This window comes from Pleurodeles waltl, chromosome 3_2, assembly GCF_031143425.1.
Source record: "Pleurodeles waltl isolate 20211129_DDA chromosome 3_2, aPleWal1.hap1.20221129, whole genome shotgun sequence".
NCBI classification, from domain to species: domain Eukaryota; kingdom Metazoa; phylum Chordata; class Amphibia; order Caudata; family Salamandridae; genus Pleurodeles; species Pleurodeles waltl.
Window position 1 is genome coordinate 174,121,134 of NC_090441.1, and position 21,602 is coordinate 174,142,735.

The 21,602-nt window shown below is 45.0% G+C and overlaps 1 protein-coding gene across 4 annotated transcripts in view; it reads right to left on the reverse strand.

The window, feature by feature from the left end:
* Window positions 1-21,602, reverse strand: part of USP37 (ubiquitin specific peptidase 37) — a 328,025-nt gene that overhangs the window by 172,776 nt on the left and 133,647 nt on the right. For all 4 annotated transcript variants that reach the window (XM_069227105.1, XM_069227104.1, XM_069227107.1 and 1 more), the window contains one exon: window positions 5,684-5,828. In XM_069227105.1, coding sequence (XP_069083206.1) covers window positions 5,684-5,828 — 145 coding nt within the window. The remainder of the gene's footprint in view (window positions 1-5,683; window positions 5,829-21,602) is intronic.

The following is a 21,602-nucleotide window of genomic DNA, read 5'->3' on the forward strand; positions in this document are numbered from 1 at the left end:
TGGGCAGGTCTCATTTTTATGTAGTTATAACATAACTGTTTAAATATTGTGAAATGTAGAATCCCTTTAGTTGTGTTTAACCACCAGAGGGCGCTCAAGGACAAAATTAAAAAAGAGCTGCTACAACTGATTAGTTTTATTTTGTACGAACTGGCCCAAGGGCTATAAATAGCTCAGTGGTTCCCAAACTGTGTGCGGCGCCCCTGGCTAGTTATGATGGCGCACCAGCGAGCCGCGGCGCACAGATTGGGAACCACTGCTGTAGGGGCAAGTGCCACTCACCTGTGGTATAGTGCACCCTGCTGTAGGGCTGTAAGGCCTGTTAGAGGGGTGACTTACCTATGCCATAGGCAGTGTGAGGTTGGCATGGCACCCTGAGGGGCGTGCCATGTCGACTTAGTCATTTTCTCCCCACCAGCACACACAAGCTGGCAAGCAGTGTGTCTGTGCTGAGTGAGGGGTCCCTAGGGTGGCATAAGACATGCTGCAGCCCTTAGAGACCTTCCCTGGCATCAGGGCCCTTGGTACCAGGTACAAGGGACTTACCTGGGCGCCAGGGTTGTGCCAATTGTGGAGACAATGGTACATTTTAGGTGAAAGAACACTGGTGCTGGGGCCTGGTTAGCAGGGTCCCAGCACACTTCTCAGTCAAGTCAGCATCAGTATCAGGCAAAAAGTGGGGGGTAACTGCAACAGGGAGCTGTTTCTTTACAATGACCATCTGAAATGATTGTTTGCATAAGAAGTTGTTCAGTTTTCTCAAGTCCAGGATAGGTCTCCATTCCCCTGTTCTCTTTCTTATCAGGAAGACTCTGGAATAGAAGCCTATGCCACTGAGAAAAAGGAACTCGCTCAATTGCTCCATTTACAAGCATGGTGAGGGCTTTTTTTAAAAAGAGAAAATTAATAGGGTGCGTTGCCCTTGGGGGATAGTTTGGTGGTGTTTGTATAAATTCTAAAGTGTGACCATACCAGGTCTAACACCCATTTGTCTGAAGTTCTTAATTTCCATTGGTGTAGATGTTTGGAAATCTTTGCACCCACCAGATGGAGATGTCTTTAGCCAGTACCCGGTGTAGGTCACTGTTTGCTATCAGTCTCTCTGGTCTGGGAGGTTTGTTTTTGTTGGGGGCTTCGTTTGGTTTTGGCTGCTGCCAGTACTGTTGCTGATAAGTTGCCCTGTACTGAGACTGAAAGGGCTCATACTGCCGACGCTGGTATGAACCTCTGTAGGGTGGAAAACCTTTTCCACAAACTCCCCAAAAGGAAAAACTTTTTATATTGCAGGGTGCGGAGGGGTCTTGCAGTATTCACATCGGTTTTCATTGCTAGCAGTGCATAGTTAATGCGTTTACAGAACAATATCTTTATCGTAAGCCCTATCCAGAATTTTAGATTCTACCTCCAGTCTGAAAGATGTTGATTCCTTCCATTCTTGGTGCCCAAGGACTGCTGTTACAGGCAGCAGTCAAAAGCCTGTTGAGGCAGTATCTAGTGCGCAATCTATCTCAGAGAGATAAAATCTTGATGGCTTCTGACTTACATTCTGGGATGAGATCTATTAGACATGCCCACTTCGGACCACATCTGCCTATCATATCGGTCTAAGTCTAAGATAGCCAGCCAGGGTACTTGCCGCTCAGACAAATGTGGAAGACATGAGGGAAAATGTTGTCAACTTTGTGCAGACTTCTACCTTCCCTGTCTGGCAGTGTGGAGATGGAGCGGAAGGGCTTTTGGAGTGTCTTTGCGCCACCTGTCAAATAACTGAATCAGGTTTGGGATAACCAGTTAGGCATGAAGGGGAATCATCAGGGGCCTTCTACTTTGTTTACCCAGGGTGGCACTGCTGCCACTGTAGCCGGGTTCTTCATACTTAATCCCCTCCTCCCAGATGTAGTCAATTATGGGGCTAGCTCTCACTGATTTCCTTGCCTGTTTGTTAAAATCATAAAGGAAACAATCAGCCTGTTTGATGGAAGCTGAAATCTGGTGGCTGCTCTGTCCAAGTTGTGAACCTTCTCTTTGTCTTCTGGTAGATAATCTGATGGATGTGGAGATGGGGGTGATGGTACAGGAATGAGAATCCCATTGTGAGAAGGAAGATTCTCCTGTATTTCTCCTCCTTTCACAGTTAGATGAAGGGTCATCTCTAGGTGATGCTGCTATTGTTGTACGTGGTGTAATCGGAGTTACAAGAGGAGGAATACGCTGATGTGTAAAAGGTGCAATAGGTTGAGGTGGTGGCACCTGATGTTCTATGTTTTCGGGAAATCTATCTTGCAATGTAGCCTGAAGTCTTGTACAAGGATATAGGTAATTGTGGTTCCTCCTGTCTTTGCTGATAAAAATGTTGTGCATAACCTCTTGAGGACGAACATAATACAGATGGTAGTATTGCTCATCTTCCTCAAATATCCTGACATTTAGATAGGCGTTCAGACGGACTGTGTGCCGTTCCAAACAGCCATTCATCAGACTCCTCTATATCTAATAGTGGAGGAAAAGGACACCTTACCTGGAGAGGTAATTGCTGGTGTAATTGTCTTTTCGGCCGTTATCATTTGACAGTCCTGTTGACAATGTCAACAACGCAATATCAGGCAGCTTGGTGGTCGTAGATATTAATGGTTTTGCTGTCAACAGCTTTCATCGATGGTTGCATTGATGGTGGTGAAATCCTCCTAGACGATATGGGCGTGTCAACGGGAGTCAGTTGGCTTGCTGACGATGGTCTTGTGGATGAAACGGTCACAACTGCTGTTGACGGTGATGTCGACGGTTTTTAACCATTATTGACATAGAAGGTTCTCCATATTTTTTTTAGATGGAGTGGTGGGCTGACAAGAGGCCTTCTCTGTGGAGATGTGTTTCTCCTTCCTCAGAGTCTTTATGATGGGATTTGAAGACCTTACCTTCCTCAGATGTTCCCTCAGAAAATCGTACCCTTTTTCCTGACTTTTCTGAATTGTCGCTGTCCTCTTCAGATGTGCTCGTCTTTTGGCTCAGACTTCTGTAGCCACAGAAGTAGCTTGCCTTCTGTCCTTTAAGGTCTTTGTAGAAATATTTCTACATATTTTGTAGTCCTTCGCCTGGTGACTGCTATAGAGGCAGTAAAGGCATTCTTTATGTGGGTTTTCCACATACAGACGTTTACTGCCACAGGACTTGCAGGATCTGAACAGTTTTTTTTTTTTTTTTTTTTTTTTTTAGAGGTCTCACATTTTTGGGTGAAATTTTAGTTAGAAGTGAAAAACTGAGCAAAGCTCAGAGACTTCCTTCACACGACGTGCGGTAGGAAATCTGAGTGAAAAAGCCTCTCATGGGAGTGTTCTAGAGGGTGCTGCTGCCTGATTGGTCTTAGTCCAAGTTTGGTCCTTTTCTTAAAAAAGGCCATGTATGTCATTAAAGAGACTGTTCATTGCCTTGGAAGCCTATGATAATGATGCATACTGCTATATTATGGTACCGTGGGACTCCCACTTCGATGACCAGAATGATTCAAGCATATGAATCTATGAAAGATCCAATACTGGATAAAAACACCAACCCTTTCTACAGGATATAGTGCCAGGTGGTGGACACCACAGAAAGAACAAATGACAAAAGTCATGTACTCGAGTATACTTAGACAAAGAGGGAGCACAAGTAGATATGAGACTGGCTATGCACATTAGAGTACTTCAGTTGTCTAAGGTTAGGAAGAACCCTGCTTTTGGTGGGGGCCAGAGGGGTGAAAACCTGATTGACTCACGCACGTTTTACAGGTCCAAGTTTACTCCTGGTATTATCATCCCTCTCTACTAGTTTGGGCATTTTATTAGATCTACATTTCAGCTGGGTTAATTTGGATTAAAGGAGTAGCCACAAAGTGCTTTACAGAAAATCCTGGCAGCAGGAAGGCTCAGTGAGAGCAATGTCTGCCACTGACTGATGTGGTTATGTCAAAGTCATGAGTTTGAATCTGCAGGCCCAAGTCAGCCCATCATCCTTCTGAGGTCAGTAACCAGAGTCTGCTTATGATGCTTTGCTTCAACAGGCTATATCCCAGGTGGGTTTTGAGCGTGTGGGTGGAGAACTAATGATTCACAGTAGTTCTGGCATGGAAAGCTCCAACATACATGTAGAGAGAATTGGGGTGAGTCCAAGTGAAGCGTTGAACCTGTGTGGAGTGTATAATATTCACTAGAGTTCCAAGGAGGGAGCAAATGTTAATCTAAAACTGCATTGGAAGCGATATTTAGTCTTTCATCATACCAGTGGGGAGATGATGCCTTCAAGGAAAGAGCAACATGTTTTTAAGCTCTGAGAGTACAGTGGCATTAAGGCTGGGGATGGATTCTAGTGACAGATTTGTCCCTCAGGTTGTGGGTTTATAAACTTCTGTATAGGACATACAGTTTTTTTTAGTCAATGGTAGAATAATCATTCACGCTCCTGCAGCGGGTTGTGGAGAAGTGTATATCCTATTTAAGAGTTATAGTTTAGCTCTGAATAGGCCAATTACATTTAGTTAAGTGGGAAAACGTGAGAAAGAATTTTGGACTCAGGGGAGAGTTATGTTGAGTCATACAATCAGGCAATACAGTAAGCAGATGCTGACCTCACACTGGATGAGGGAGCTAACGACTCGATAGATGATCCTAAATGGATAATAATGAAGACCCTATATGCTGATATCCAGGGAGGGAGGGAGATAGCTGCCTTACATGCAGGCACACCTATTAGTACAAGAGATTTTGGAGGGGGTGTAGTCTATAAAGATTAAGCAGCAAACCTGCTGAAACATTGGCCTCATTAGATAAGCTTTTTTGTCACAAAATGAACATAAGAGAAGATGTCTTCATTTCCTAAAGAGTATACATACTGCTATGATGTCTATTAAGTGCAGGGTTTAACTGCAGATGTCAATTAGGAACAATGCCACAACTGTGTAGAGTGGGCCGGTGGGTGACAGTGTTGGGCAAAATACATGAATAGCTGGTTAGAGCAGGCTGAAAGGGTCCCGGGAATGAGAAAGCTCAGTAATCAAGGCCATGGAACAGAGCTTCTGGAAACAATGGTACAGGCTCTCCTCCTGAAGCACATCTAAGAATTTTGGGGAGGACAGGCGTCTAGAGTATTAAGTTGATTTATATGCAAGAAAGAGGGTTGTGTGGTCTATTCATACAAGAAAGGGCATGTGCTGGGTGTGGATGGTGGAAATGCAAACATTGTTCTCCTTCTCCCCAAAATGTGTGCAAATATGGCACTGCTTCAGAAGTCAATCCAAGCACAACCCTACAGACACCAGGAAATATCTGAATGAAGCTGGAGCGAGCCTAGACAGTGTGAAGGACTAAAATCGGACTGTACAGTCTTCTTTTTGCACCAGTGGACCACTTTAATATGGAATAAAGGAAAGATTAACTTTCAGGGCTTTATTTTCATACTTCTGTGAAACAGCAGTAATTAAGGACAGAGAAAGGTTTTTTACACGGTCTACTCTACAAATCTAGTTACAAGCAAGTGAAGATTGATTCTAAGATGATTTAGCACTTTGCCTGCTAATACAATTGTTCTACATGTGCAATTTGCCTAATGTATGCAATTACGGAACCCAAAATACAGCATGGTGAGTCACAAGGATTTGGAGTTTAAATCCCAAAAATGAGGATGCTTTAAAGACCTCTCCCCTCTTTACCTTTTCCAGATCTTCTTGCTGCTGGTCTCTCCTGGGCATGTCAAACAACCTCTGGCTCCCGGTGACAGAACGACGGGGTTGCTCATCTTCACTATCAGAATCATGGCAAGAATGTTTGGTGCCTGTTGACTTGAAAGAAAACTTCCTGCAAATAAAAATGCAGTTTTCATTCAACCACAAATCTGTGAAGATGGGAACCGGGTCAAAGTTTAATTCCAAATTAATATGGCAAAAATATTCAGCATACTAAACGTTTTAAAATGAAAAATCAATCTCTTGCGTTAAAATCCCAGTTCACTTGGATAGCATGGAGTGTGTATCAGTTTTGTATGTGAATGTGTCCTAAATCACATGTTCTGCTGGTAGACTCTGGGAGAAAATCTTTCATTCACTTATCTGGACTGAGACTTGGCACTAGAAGATAGCACTTCTAATAGATTTTAAGAAGTTAAAGTATTGTCCGCTCGATTTTTATTAAATGGATAGCATTATGAACTTTAATACTGAAGAAAATGTAACCACAACGTTAGACTATGTAAAGGGAAACAATTACATTTATAGTTTTACGAATTTGTGGTAGTTTCAATGACTTTCACAAATTCGGACAAGATCACATTTGTCAATGCTGTGAAGAGTGAATTTTTCTCTTAGGGCTACTGTGGCACACAATCCTTCCAGCCCCTAATCCACAAGGTCCTCATGATTGTTACTTATCACATGCTGCTTCAAAAACAGTGCCTGATGGGAAGACAGCTAGCGAGCTCATTCTTGACAAACTAAACAGAGGGATTAGTTTCAGAGTATCTCCTGGTGACCTCAAGATGGAACATGTAAGTACTTGAAGGGAGATCCAGGTCAGATTTTAACAATAAGAACATCCAATAAATATAAAAGGACAACAGTGAAATCTGGCATGGAGGCTGCCCTCCTGAATGTAGGTTTGATATCTCTCTAGCAGCAGGTATCCGAAGGGTGTAGCTGATAAGACACCTCTGTGTAGTCTGCTTTTCCACGATTATTGCAATAGTGATGCCCAAGAGCAGTTGAGATTACTGCTCCCAGGGCACAGTAAAGGAGCAGGGGCTATAGACTTTTTTGGGGTTCCGGCAGCATATGGAAACCAAGACAATGCAAATAAGAATTCCCATTTTACATCCTCAACTCCCAACTGTCTGTCATAGGGGGCAACCAATAGTAAGACACTTGCCTACTATTGTAATGTGCGACTGAATGTAATGAAATATCTGTTTACAGATTTTATTAGTGTAATGACAAGAAAGGTTTAAAAGCCTATTTACATTTAACACTTTTCACAATAAATTGTGAATGCTAACTGTCTTTGTTGTAACCGCATTGGTCGTAAATGTTCATAATAAAAAATTAGACCTATGGCTCGAAGATAGCTTTTTACAATGATACTATCCGTCCTTTTACCTTTATCACTGGCTTGTCACCATAACCAGCTCAGACCTACTGCATTTTGCATAAGCATTTCCAAAAAGCAACTGTTGGTATACAGTCAGAAAATTATAAATATGCACCAATGAGTTGACAAAATATACAACCCTTCCAAAAATAGCATAAGGATGCTTGAAATGCAAATCTTTGAGGGTATGCCAGTGTAGGTAACCAAAACACTTGCCTATCACAGTAATCTGAGATTTCCTTGTAATAAAATATTCTACAAGCTTTAATACTATATAATGAGAATACACCTATAAAGGCTTATAGGCTTTTATAATAAGTCTAGTCTTCAGCCTTTAATATAACATTTCATAATAAACAGATCAGGCCTGTAGCATTTATCAATGGCTTGTCTCTAAAACCAAAAGGGTTGTGGTATGAGCATAAGCTTTCCCAAGGCAAAAAGTGCAATACAAGTATTTTCTCATAGGAAGCCAAATCCCCTCTATCAGACGTGCTTCTTAAAGCTCTATTCATTGCATATGGTCTGCCAACAGCTGCGTTGGCAGCATTTTACCAAAGCTGCAGACTACTTTAACGTTCAAAGATGTTTTAATGGGTTCAGGACAGAGCCCAATAGACGGGAGTTACAACAAAGGTAAAGTGGTTTAGTTTCGGATCTGCCCAATCCCAGCCAAGAGGATGCAAAGAAGGATAAGTTACTTACCTGTAAATCCTAGTTCTCTTACAGAGATGTCCGCCTCCACGTTTTGCTGCCCTGGGAGGTGAATTGCTGTAAGACATTCCCCTCGCTATGAGCCAATGCCAAATGGCTTGACACTCCCGAGAAAGGAGCCGGGATCTCGTACCTCCTTGCTTGTTCAGATAATACATTGTCGTTGTATTGTCAGTCTGCACCAGGAGAGACTTTCCCTGAATCAATGGTGCAAATGATTTGAGAGCCAGATGAACCGCTCTGAGCTCCAGAAGGTTGATATGGTACGTCTTCTCTTTGCTGGACCACAAGCCCTGAGCTTGAAGGGAACCCAGACGAGCTCCCCAGCCCTGAAGCAATGCATCCGTTACCAGAGTGTCGGAAGGGATTGGATGGTGAAAACGAACTCCTACTGACAGGTGATGTCTGCGCATCCACCATTGTAATGATTGTCGTGCTCCTACCGGAAGAAGCATCCTGTCCTCCCAGAGTCCTTGTGTTGATTCCAGTTTCCCTCTAGAGCCTCTTGAAGAGGTCTCATATGCAATTTGGCATTCGGGACAATGAAAATGCAAGAGGCCATGGAGCCCCACAGAGATGTCACCTGACTGGCCGTAGGCACGGGGAACCAAGAAGATCGTGACACTTCCTCCTTATTGATAGCAGTCGTTCCTCCGAAGGATACACTTTCTAGCTCTGTATTCAGTATCGCTCCCAAGTAGTGGAGGGTTTGTGTTGGGATGAGGGTGGACTTTTGGAAGTTTACTTGCAGACCTAGAGATCAGAAAACACTGAGCACAATGTCTAGATGCTTTTTCGCCTGTTCCGGAGAGGAGGCTTTCAGTAGCCAGTCGTCTAGGTATGGATAAATAAAGATTTTCTGCTTCCTTAAATGCGTCACTACCATTGCTACACACTTGGAGAATGCGCGAGGGGCAGATTTTAGGCCTAAGGAAGCACCTTGAACTGATAGTGTTAGGAGGCTATCACAAATCGTAGGAATTTCCGATGTTTGGGAATGATCGGGATATGAAAATACACATCCTGCGGATCTATGGAGCACATCCAGACTCCCCAATGCAGTTGAGGGAAAATCTGATGAAGAGCCAGCATTCTGAATTTTTGCTTCCGTATGTATTTGTACAGCAGCCTCAAGTCTAGTATCGGTCTGAAGACTCCTTCCCGACCCTTTTTTGCTACTAGAAAATAGCGGGAGTATACCCCCTTTCCTCTTTGGGCGGCTGGCACCTTTTCTATCGCTCTTTTCTGCAACAGGGCGCAAACTTCTATGCGTAGTAAGTTCATGTGAGCAGGTCTCGACTTGGTTGGTGGCAAATGAGGTGGAGGTTGTCGGAGAAGAAGAGTATCCACTCTCAAATATGTTCAGCACCCATTTGTCTCTTGTTCTGCCATGCCACTCGTGAGCGAACGCTGCGATACTTCCCCCAACCGGAGTGGTGTACGGTATTAAGGGAAGCGAACCCTCATTGTTTTGTGGGGGCTTTGAGGGTAGACTGGGGAGGTCTGCTTGATCCTCGGTCTCTTGTGGCCTTGCGAGACTGGAAGAGAGGACGCCCTTGTTTTTGTTGAGGTCTTTGAGACCAATGAGGGGTTTGAACCCTCTGTTGGAACGGGCGCCTGTCGTAAGGCCTGTACCTCCTTCTGAAGTCTTTCCTTCTTTCGAGGCCCACTGCCCTCATTGTGTCGACCTCTGCCTTCATATGTGCCATCTCATCATCCGTGTGGGTTCCAAATAACGAGTTTCCGTTAAACGGAAGACTCATGATACGCTGTTGCGCTTCCTGCTTTAATCCTGTGAGCCTCAGCCAGGAAGATCTTGTGCAAACCCCATGCACGTATCCATGTGCCACCAAGTCTGCACCGATTTGATTGGACTTCCCTCCTGAAAGTCCTGCTTGTCCTCTAGGCAGCTTTTCCACAAATCTGCTCAGCGAGTCCCAGAGGGATCGATCATATCTGCCTAGGAGTGCTGAGGCGCTGGAGACCATCGACGCCGCGCCACACATTTTCCTCCCCAGAGAGTCCAGATGTCTACTCTTTGTCCGGTGGAACCGTAGAGGATGACGCCACTGAATGCATCTTGCTAGCTGCAGCTAATATGACAGTCTGGTGATGGATCAGCCCTGAGAAACAAAAGATCCTGATCAGGGGCCTTGTACTTTTTCAAGATCCTAGCAGGAGCTGAACGGAGGTTTGCTGTCGTTAAAGAAGGCTGCATGGTTGGCTGGAGAAGACCAGGCACGAGTGGTAACAACTTCTTTGAAACCGTCCTGTGTTGCAGGGTTTCGAAGATTACCGACAAGGAAGTTGAAGGTTCCGGGACATCAATATTAAGCTTTTGGGCTCCCCTGAGCAGCACCTCATTGAACGTTATGTCATCCATCGGGGAAACTCTAGCTGGTGGAGAATCAGTCAGTCGGGGAGTAACCTCTTATGGAAGACCTCGATGATGTGGACCAAGAAGGAGACCTTCTGTGATGGCACGACCTTGACCTAGACCTCCTCTGGGAGCGTGACCTGCTCCTAGATCTTGTTGTAGTGCGCGTAGGCCTAGTGGCAGACTGGCGAGACGCAGAACAAGCCCGTTCTGTATGCGCCGTTGGCAATGGTGTCCTCGGAAGCGACGCTGATTGTGAATACATCCGCGAGTATTGAGAGTCGTAGAAGCAGACGCCTTAAGACTCTCCAACCACCTCGGCGATAGGTTTATGGGCAAGATGTGCCTGGACGAAGAGGCCCTTGACTGTCTAGACTATCTACTCCTTATGGAGACCACTGGACTTGGTGGAGTGACATTCTTGTCAGCCGGTGGTTGCTGACGCTCATCCCCTTGAGAGATAGGCAGTACCTGTCTCGACGTCGAAAGGTGTACTGACTTCGAAGTACCGCGGACTGCTCAGGTCTCGACGGCAACCGGTGGTCCCTTGTATGTGCGCTGCTCAACGTCGTATGCTTCACCATCGAGTGATGGACCGCTGACAGAAGCCTCTCCTCGTTGAGGCGATCAACGTCGTCTTCCATGCCGTCAAGGGGTAAGATGCCTTCGACGGCGTACGAGCACATCGGTGCTGGCTCGACGTTGATCGGTAGGTTGCCATCGACAGAGATCTGTCCCGATGATGGCTGTGTGCCTTCGACATCGTATCCTTTGACGTTGGTCGGGTCGCCGTTGACTGCGATATGAGATGATGCAACGGTGGCAGCGATGACGTCGATGGGGAACAGACAGGCACCTTCTTGCCAGCTGACGTCGATCTAGCCCGTCTCTCCTGAGAATGTCCTCCACTTGCCAGGCAGTCAACAAGCCAATGTTTTCAGCCTCTCATGAAGTCCATGAAGTCGGATTTTCTCTTGGTCCTTCAGAGTCCTTTTGGACATGTTTTTACAGTGCCTGCATGTGTCAGGGCAGTGGCTCTGAGGCAAACAATACAGAGAGTGTGTGGCTCAGACTGGGCCTTCTTTCCGCAGGAAGGGGCATTTTCCAGTCAGGAAAAAATCCCCTACCTCAGAAAAAGGTGAAAAATGTCGAGTGAAGGTAGAAAAAACAATGTTTTTGAATATTTTTCTGTGAAAAACTCAGAAAAATGGAGAGCTCAATGCTCCAGGATCCTCTCAGAAGAAGCCGGAAAAAAGAACTGACCTAACTGAATCAACCTCTCCTTCACCCCTGAGGCATGGTGGGATACTGGAGGTGCTCAGGGTCTTAAAGGCACGGTGCCAAATTTTGTGGTTCTGCTGTATTAACCTGCATGCAGCCTATTGGCTGATAATGCTCTGTTGTTTTCAATTTAGTTTTTTCTCTTTTTTCACATGTGTTGCTGGTACTTCTTTTTCTGTGCCCGGCTATGGGGCTTTGGAAAGTTTTCTCTTGTAATTAGAAAGGAGTGTGTTTAGAAAAGAAAAAAAAAAAACTCCATAGAAATAAAGCATTTTAGCCTGTTTATCAATATAGTCTGCATTGCTGTTATACACATGTATACATGAATCTGGTATGAAAATTGTCTACTAACAAAATTCTATATTTTTCATATAGATTTCATACTTTTAACATGTGTTTTTGTATATGCTCCGGGATCCGCGAACGGGGACGGGATTATTCAATGTTTATGACTATTGAGGAGGATCCCCTGGAAGAGAATCCATGAATCAATTAACAGACACCCACCAACTCGAACAAAGAATAAAAAGGCTTTGATTCCGCTTTCCAAATGTGCTTGGTCAGCTTCAACATCTTTCTTCATCTATCAGATTTCTACAAGTGGCTTTGACAGACATGCCAGTAGAACCGTTCAAAAATACTTCATTGCTGTTGGCTAGTAGTGGCAGACAAGGTCTAGCACATACTACAAAAAGGATTTTACAGGGGACATGGCACTCGGGTAGAAAGGGGAGGTTGAAAAGACCCACAATGCTCTTCGGAATTCTTAGAAATGGTTTTAAAAAGGCCAACAAGAGACGTAAATCTGAAGAACAATTCTTCACGAAGCTGGCATACAAGGACTTGCTCTCCAGTGGAACTGCTCCTTCCTCACTGGACATATCCAGTTGTTTAGTCTGGCTCTCTACACCTCGCCTTCTCCCAACCCCATATATGAGGAATGCCCAAGAATCATACCAATCCCACGCTTTTAACACCTACACGGCCATTCTTTCCATTATCCAAATCTGTAGGACAAGTTACTTACCTTCAGTAACGCCTTCTCTGGTACAATATTTAGCTGCAGATTCCTTAGTCAGTCTGGATCCGGAGGTTTTTCTCGAGCAGTGGGGTCACACTCGTCTGTGCACCATGCCACAAATTTTTTCCAACAACAAGGGGTGCCAAGATTAACTTACAGACTTTGGGTGAAAGGTCAAAATCTGTTAACTGCCGCCCCTTAATCTCCACACAAGAAGGTGGAGACTAGACAGGCTCAGGTGGAGAACACTTCCCCCTGCTGCTGCAGCAGAAGATTCTCCTAAGGGGGCAGTCTGACTGGAGGATCTATGACCATGCAGGGTACTAGACTCTTCGTGCTCAGTCCGGACCACAAATATGACAGACCCGGTCATTCTTGACCATCTTGAGAACTCTGGGCAGAAAGGTGTACAGGACGCCCGAGTTCCACTCAAGACGAAAAGCACTGCTGAGTGGTTGCCACCTTGGAAATGACACAATGCTGCTCATATTGCACATTCTCTGTAGAGGCAAACCGATCTAAGCAAGGCTCCCCCCACTGCTGAAAGACCTTGCAGCACCTCTGGAAGGAGACGCCATTTGTGATGGACTAAATTGTCAGCCAAGTTTGTCTTCTGACATTCAAAGAGTCCGCCAGATAAAAGACCAGGAAAATGCCCTGTTCCAGCTATGTCCAGAGGCGCAGAGCCTCCTGACAAAGGGTCCATGACCCCCACCCTGGCCTGCTTGTTGTAGTACCATATGATGGTGGTGTTGTTCGTGAACACCTGCACTACGTGCAACCACAACCGACTTCTGGCATGGGAACACTCTACAAATCACTTGGCCACGGGAGCCATAACTACCTCTTGGGGAAGTGCCAAGTAATCCTCCATCATCCGATTTTAAGATGGTGGCATGGATGTAAGGGTAGTCTTGAAGGGGCGGTAGTAGTCATTTTGAACTACCTGCAAAACCCACCTGTCTGAAGTGATGGACTGCCAGTAGAGTAGGTGATGGTGGATCCTGCCTGTGACTGGTGCCTGTTGGGGAAGAGCCAGACTAGCAAAATCTGCTGCGCAGAAGGGACTGAGCACCCCTTCAGTAACCACGAAAGAGGTGAAGAGCAGACCAGGGGGGGATATGGGTCACCACAAGGCCCAAGAACCTGGCCATGGCATGAGAATCCTTGATTTTCTCCGAAGAGGCGGGTGCCAACAACAGGCATGTCTATAAGGTTGGCTTGGACATCCTCTGAAAAGCCAGACGTCCTCAACAAGGCATGGCACCTTAAAGCCATTGTCGATACAAACTATCTGCTCACTGATTCAGGCGTGTTCAGTCCACGGATTGTGAACTTTACTGCATCTCTCCCATTAGCAACTGCTTGGGAAAGTATACAGCCCAAGCCTCCTTCAGAACAAGTGGCCTCCCAACCGCATCCCACAGAGTATGGGAATAACTCTTCAAAAGGCATGCAGTGTTCACAGACCGCAATGCTATGCCGGAAGAAAATATCTTCTTTCCAAGTGTGTCCAGCCTCTTGGGATTCTGGGGGCGCGGAAGGGAATGCACCATAGGAGGCAGAGGCTTGGATAATCAAGCTCTCATGGGTAGGGTGTTGCATAAGGAAACTTGGGTCACCCACAGCAGGAAGATGGTGGTGGCAATTGACCTGTCATCTGTCCTGTTCACAGGAGCCCCTGTGCTGGGTTTGGAGCAGGTACCCAGTAGGACATCTGCAAGGGCTTAATTGAAAGGGAACAGGGGTTTGGGAGATGGAAGCTCCAGGCTGAAGCACCTTGTCAGGAGTTTAGTCCTGACTGCCATCAAAGGCAACTCAAGAATGAAAACCTCAGCTGCTCTTTGCACCACCACTGAATATGAAGCACACTTCTCCATAGCCAGGGTAGGAGGAGAAAGCATTGCCAGTATCTGGGGAGGTATCCAGACAACTGGCTTTACCCAAGACAGTCAGTCCACAGATTCTTGGAGCTGGTATTCCAAGGGAACCACCGACCCCACCCCTCCCTCACCCTTTCCCTACCCCCCATCCCTCCCTCCCTCACCATAACCTAGGCCATAGGAATAAGGCTCAAGACCTGACAGAGGAGGTAAGGCCTCTGACTGCTTCGGAGTCTATCATACAACACCCATTTGGCTCTGTCAGTCTGCAATGAGGATATGGACAGCGCTGACCGGGGGCACGGATGGCACCAAGAGCGTCAGCAATGGGGAAGGTCTGGGTGGTACTACTGATGCCAATCGGGATCCTAGTATGGAACCCTGGGTGCCCCTTGGAGCAGAGGATAGACCCACCGGCAGAGAACCCAAAGGGGGCTCCCCCCACCCCTCATACTATGCGCGGCTTGAAGGCATGCCAGCAGTGTCGGACAGCCCTAAAATGAGGCGCATGGCCTCATAAAACTTAGCTGGGCAAGGATTTCTCAGACTGGAAACTCAAGGAGGAACGGAGTCGGCTCAGATGCAGGCCTAGAGAGAACACTCCTGCACCTAGTCTTGTTGGCCGACAGACAAGGTGAAGTTAAAGAACGTTTTGCCTTCTTCGACTACTTATGCCCCCACTTATCCAATGGTCCAGAAGATGTAGATCGGGACGACAATGGAGGACTCCGTGACTACTCCTGGTACCGTCCTATCAACCGGGACCTTAACTGGCAAAGTTTAGCGTAGGGACTCTATCAGCTTCAGGGACCGCTCTCTCAAAGCCTTTGGACGTCTAGTCAGACAGAGCTCGATCATGGTTGCGCTCCAGGCACCAAAGGAACATGAGGTGCAGATCCATCATAGACATCGCTCGATGACAGGAACGGAAGGCTTGAAGCCGGTCTTCCTCAAAGACATCCCTCAACGCACCACCAGTTAAACAATTCAGAAAACTTTGACAAAAAGTCGAAAAACACCAGTCAAAAAATTGAGGGGTAACTTTCTTTGGATAAGCACTGGCCAGCACGGGGGAGGAAAAAAAAAAAAAAAAAAGGCAGGGCGCTAGGGTGGCCCCTATACAGGACCCGCAATGCCTTATCCGGTGCAGACAATGTTGACGGACACAGTGCTGACTGACGGAACGCAGGGGTACACGTATGCGAAAAATCTACAGATCCAGACTAACTTGGGGAAATTCTAAGGTAAGGAATCTGCTACTAGATGTCTATCAGATTGATGACTCCGATCATCCTTTCACTCTCAGAAAAAACACCCAGTATCCACACCAACTTCACCTCCTGCACGTCAGAAGTCTCCAGATGGATGACAAACTATTTGAAATTCAAGTCAACACTAAAAACACTGCAGGACACTGCACAATGGAACTCCACCTGGTGGGCAGCAGATTTCAGGCAAACACCGATGCAAGACAAGAACCTATGGATAGTGGTGGAAACCAACTCTCAAATGACAACCAAATCCATGTAGTCGCCTAGCCTTCTTCAAGATTCTCAAAAAAAAAAAGTGGCCCCTGATCAAGTAACAGGGATATCAGAGTGAAACTAACTTCTGGTGGGTACTCCGCAGGAACAGACAGTAGTATTAACTCATCACTCAGTTTCTTTGTAAGACATTGAATCTTCACTAAATACCTTGCATTTTGTAGCTTAAGAACAGAAGTAAAAAAAAAAAAAAAAAAGCTTACCTGAATTGCCCTACATGGTTGTGTATGAATACAAGCTCATATTAAATTGAAGTTTACACGAAAAAAAAATTTGAATGGCAGTTTCTCCGTATATTCAATGCTGGTGATAAAAAAAAACAAAAAAAACATACCATATGCAGCAAAAGGCTTTAAAAATGTAGCAGTGACAATTTAGAAAAGATCAAACTCTCAAAGTGTTCGAGCAATATGGTCTTCCCATTACCTCTAGATTGTTCACCCTGCCATGAGTCATGCTTTGCTGGTATGGAATCGCTGATCACTGACACTATAGTTAAGTATCATAGTAGAGGTGCTTGGTCCTTCATATGAGGCAACCCTGGCTAAACCTATTAGCTTACTTAATTTCCCAGTAAAATCATATTTAGCCGATTTAGAAAGCGCACCAGTGTAGGAAGCTGGCTATCTATGCACTGTCCCAATGTAGGGGTACACTACGCAGATAGTAAAGGCGACCCTAACTAACTTACAGGAGTTAAAATAATTAAATGTTCTTTTGGGGTCGTGAGGGTAAGCAATTTAAGTTTATCAGAGGTTAGTGCTAAGCATGTGTTGAATGCACAGTCAATAAATGACACTCGAGAAGAAAACTCAAGATAAATTTTGAAAAACAGATTATCTTAATTTAGACACCAAGGTCTTCAAGATCAGGTAAGTACTTTGAGACAGCGTTATTTCAACACTCAGAAAATACAGCTGTCAGAATTGAGGCATGAGCTTTGAACTTGGAATAGTTATCCTACAGGGAGAACATGCAATGCACTGGGTAACTTAACTTACAGGAGTATTCTTCTGGACTTAAGGGGAGCAGCAGTTCCAGGTTATCTGCCCTGACATGTCTGGATACAGAGGTGCTCCTAGCTGTCGTAGCCTTGAATGCTACCTGCTTGTCAATGAGCAGTACCTGTTAAAAAAAAATAAGGACTGCAAGTGGGGAATGCGTGTCAGTCCAGCTGCACCCAAAGGAGGGTTTGGGTCTTGAGTCTCTGGGGACGGGGGGCACCATCAGTTGGCCCGGACTGTCTGTGGGGCTCTGGTGCAGGGGTGTTTTGTCAGCCAGGTTACTGGTGTTAAAAGGCTCACTTCTTGGGGCCAACCTGGTGATGGGGGGGGGGAAACAGGGACAGCAAGGCCACTCTTGGTGCTGGTCTCTGATAATGACATCCTCATTGGTAGGTCAGTCTCGGTACCATTGGTGTCCAGTCGGGACACTACAACCCTTGGTGCTTGCAACTGGCTGGGGTACTCCAGGTATTGGTGCAGGGAGGCTCAGCGTCTTGAAGACAGGCTATGTTGACGGGGCTGCATTCCTGGACACTCAGGATCCTCCTCCTGGCAAGAAGCTCCCTCAGTAGACCTGATGGTCATCAAAACAGAGAACCGGATAGTTAAAGTCTGTATCTGCTAGTGCACTCCACTTCAAAGGAGTGGTTGACTGGGGGCAAAATGCTGGCAGTCCACAAAGGCTCTGGGCAGATACAGAGCTGCAGGATGATTCAGGTCTTTGCGATTGTTGGAAGGAGCAGGCAGGGTTCTGCACCAAGTCCTCAGCTAGTACACAGTTCTTGCATCTTTGGCTCTTTGTCCTTCTCTATGTAGTTGTAGTGAAATATGTATTTTTTTTTACCACTGACTGATGCACCACTTTGCATCTGGATTAGTTGTCTAGTGTTCACCAACTGCAGATTACATCTTGTATTCAGTTTAGCTGCCTATTGACTATCGCTACGATAGACATTGCAGTTGAGACCTTGTTAAATGCATCTGTGTTTTTCCACATGGTAAACTGTGCTTTTTTCATATTCTCTCTCACCAAAGAGCTAGGACATTATCACCGAAGTTAGTCAGCATGGTAAGAATGTACCAGATTTTTTTTTTTTTTTCCAGTGCAGGGAACAGTTTGGCCTTGGGAGAAATGCCTTAGGATGCTGGCAATTCTCAACGCATTCCTTTCAACTCTGACCTAGCCAGCATGTTTGAATATTTCTCTTTCGTGGGAGGGGTTCATTCCAGATAGCCCTTTCGGTTCTTTAAGATATAAAAAAGGTAGCCCTGCTAAGTAGCAGTGGAATTTCCAAGACCTCGGTCAGGATTAGACATCGAATGCCTGACATATCTGTTCCGTGAGGGTGAAAATCTTTCTTTCAGTTGAACAGGGTCGTCATCTTGCTGGCATGAGAAAGATGAAGAGCTTGGCAGGCCCTACGGTGATGAATTTTTACTTTATTCTTTGCTTTGCAATTATGATCTAATATAACCACATATATTTGCTGTGTACATTGCAGATGAGAATCATTTTGGGTATATTTTCCTTTCATTGTTGAGCCTAGTTAAACATGTGCTTTCAACCTACTAATTATTTTTCTTAGGAACCTCGTGGTGGATTAAATGTCTTCTTTGAACTGAGAAGTACATTCCAGAGATTTGTCAGCTCGGTCATTAGTGAAAGCAAAACCGTAGTCAACCAAATCCAAGTTCCTGGTGTCAGGGGGACACCTAAATACTCAACTTAAGGGTGTTTAGGGGAGTGTAGGGTAATAGCTAATGGCTACTTACCACAGGGGCGACTATACCCCTATGTGATCACTTCCTGTGGGGAGTGGGTGTAAGCCTGTCCCCGAAATCCTAATGCCACCAAAAACAAGACGGTGGAACCCTTCCTTTGTGGAGCACAGGCAGCCCACTCTAGGTGTGCAAGTATCCTGGTACTGCAACACGCTTAATGCATAACTAATTTCCACCTGTCCTGGTGCCAAATTAGCTCCAGGGCAGGGGGCGGCAACACCCAGGTCTGGAGGAAGCCTCAGTAATCTATCAAAGGTAGCAGCGACCTTGACGTCCCTAGCCTTTCTATGCAGATTCTCTAGCCATCCTGCTGGAGGCGGTGATAACACCTTCCTAAGAAGGCATGGTTTGTCGTCCGAGCGCAGGTTCTCCCCTCCCGAGGGTCAGAAACTCATCTGTGGTAGCAAGGTGATTGGTACCAGCCAGCGCACTAGAGGGCTAATAGATTTCAGGGGAAACCTCTAAGGTGCCCTCTGGGTGCTGCTTATAAATCCAATACGAGCATCAGTATGGATTTATTAAGACAAGGTATTTCAGTAAAACTTATGTAGCTGGGTAACTTGTAATGACACGTGCCCAGTACATACCTTAAGACGGCTTACCTCCTCACTTTCAATATCTAGTAATTAAACTAGACATCACAGGGGCATATGTGCTCATGCAGATATGTCCTCATATAAACTATAATGCACTCTGCCTTGGGGCTTCAAGGCCTGCCGTAGAGGTGACTTACATAATTATATCCTGTGATCTTGGCATGGCATATATGTGCCATGTAGTGTTTTCGCTCCTGGTCTGCACCAGGTCATGCAGCCTGCAACGGAGGTATGTATACAATTTGTAAGGAGGTTGGTGGTGGTGGGGGGGGGGGGGGCTATCTTCTCCCTTAGAGTGGCATATGTACTACAGCCCTTGGGGAACCTCTAGATCCAGGTGTATATTTACTAGGAACAGGGGTGGTAAAGTGCTTGCCAATTGAATTACAATTGGGTATTTCGTTTTTAGGGTAAGAACACTGGCACTGGAGCCTAATTAGCAGGCTTCAGTGCACTGTCTGCCAAAAACCAGCATTGACCAGTTCAAATGGGGACAAAGTGTTGGGGGGGGGGGGGGGGGGGGTTTATGATGGGGGGGGGGGGGGGGGGCGGTGGGGTGCTAAGCCTGCAAAAAGCCTGACTTGCTACAACCAGAGATATGAATTTTGTCACACCCGAGCTGTAGAAAACATTAATAGCACTTGTGTATTACCTGCCATTCACCACAACACAGAAAGTGCTCTGCCTACACAGAGCAACCTACTTTAATACATCAACCTTTAGGTGTGCCCTCAGCTTACAGATATGGGTACTTAATATATAGAGGTGTCACAAGCTAAACATTGAGGAAACATATGCCATATGGTGAAAAGCTACAGGACAAAAAAAACTTCCTAGCAGTTATCAGAAAGTTTCAATTATATTAAGGACACAAAGGTGAAGATAATGCTCAAAAAAACTTTCATTCCTTTATTACTTCCAGAATTATTCAAAGATGCCACAGGAAAGGACTACAAACAACAACCGTTCAACAGTCAAAAGCCATATTCCACATAAGCGGGCGGCTCCTTAGTCACTTACTCTTTCTGGACGTTACAGGAGGAACTAATCTTAAGTCACCTTTGGTCAAGTGATTGCCTTTAAAAAAAAAAAAAAAAAATGAAGAAAAAAAAAAAACGGAGTAATTGTCCTGACAAAAAATCTGCCATCATATTGGCATTATAACATCAATACATAATTCCCAAGCAGAGTGTAGGAAAAAAAAAAATGCCCACACTTAAAGTACAACTGAAAGTACAGTCAGCAAGGAAATGTTCTAATACTAAGGCTTTTGGGTCGGGAAATTGTTAAGGAGTAATCCTCACCACAGATTTCTTAACAGAATTGAAACTGTCCGTTACGACACTAGGACATTTTTCATTCTATGTCAGGACCAGAGGTCAGGATTATGCTTGTTCAAAGCTTTCCCACCACCAAAGACACCATATTAACTACTGGTTTAAAATAAAACCTTTTAAACTGAGTCCGAAGACCAGTTAGCTGCATAAATATCCACTAGTGTGGCCCAAGAGAGAAAGTACTTGACCTGGAAACTGGTCTAAAAAACTGTGATCCTAGGCAAATATTGTATTTTAAAGTCACCTTTTTCTTCATTCTCATTAATGAGTGCACCTTCAAATATGCGAGTTGAGCATTAGTGCTGTGGGAAAAAGAAAAAAAACTCCTCGTTTGATTAAATGTTTGCTCCATGTATAATAAATCTAGCCCACATTAGAGGACACTTGATCCATGTCTTGCCTCTTAGTTTACTAATAGTTTTGTCATCAGGGCAGGAGTGTTTCTCAGTTTGTTTAAACACTCACTTTTAATAGATGTATCACTAAAGCATGATGTGGTAGCGCCCTGTCATTTACAGACAGTAAATTTCCAAGAAATGTCCAAAAACCTAATCTGTGAAAATTGGGTTTCAGAAAACATTTCATTTGCCCATCACCAAGTGTTCTGCCTTTTTTTCCATTCAATTAAAATATTTTTCATCACACAGAACTAGAAAAAAATGGTCTTTCAAAGCTACGGAAATATATTTTGAAATGTTTGTAAAGTTGGCTTAGTTATATAAATGCTGTGTGTTAGGAAAAAACGGATACCAAAAGCCTTTCATTTCACGTAGGTCAGACAGTTCACCTTACAAAATGATGGAATTCTGCAGTCACAAGGAAAAGTATTTGCATTGCGAGAAGACAAACTGAGTTTTGACCTCTGTCTCTGAACACAGCACATGTACCAAGAATAATATTTAAAAGGCATCTTAATTGCGGATTCAGTTTGACTGAACAAAACACCTGTTCAGT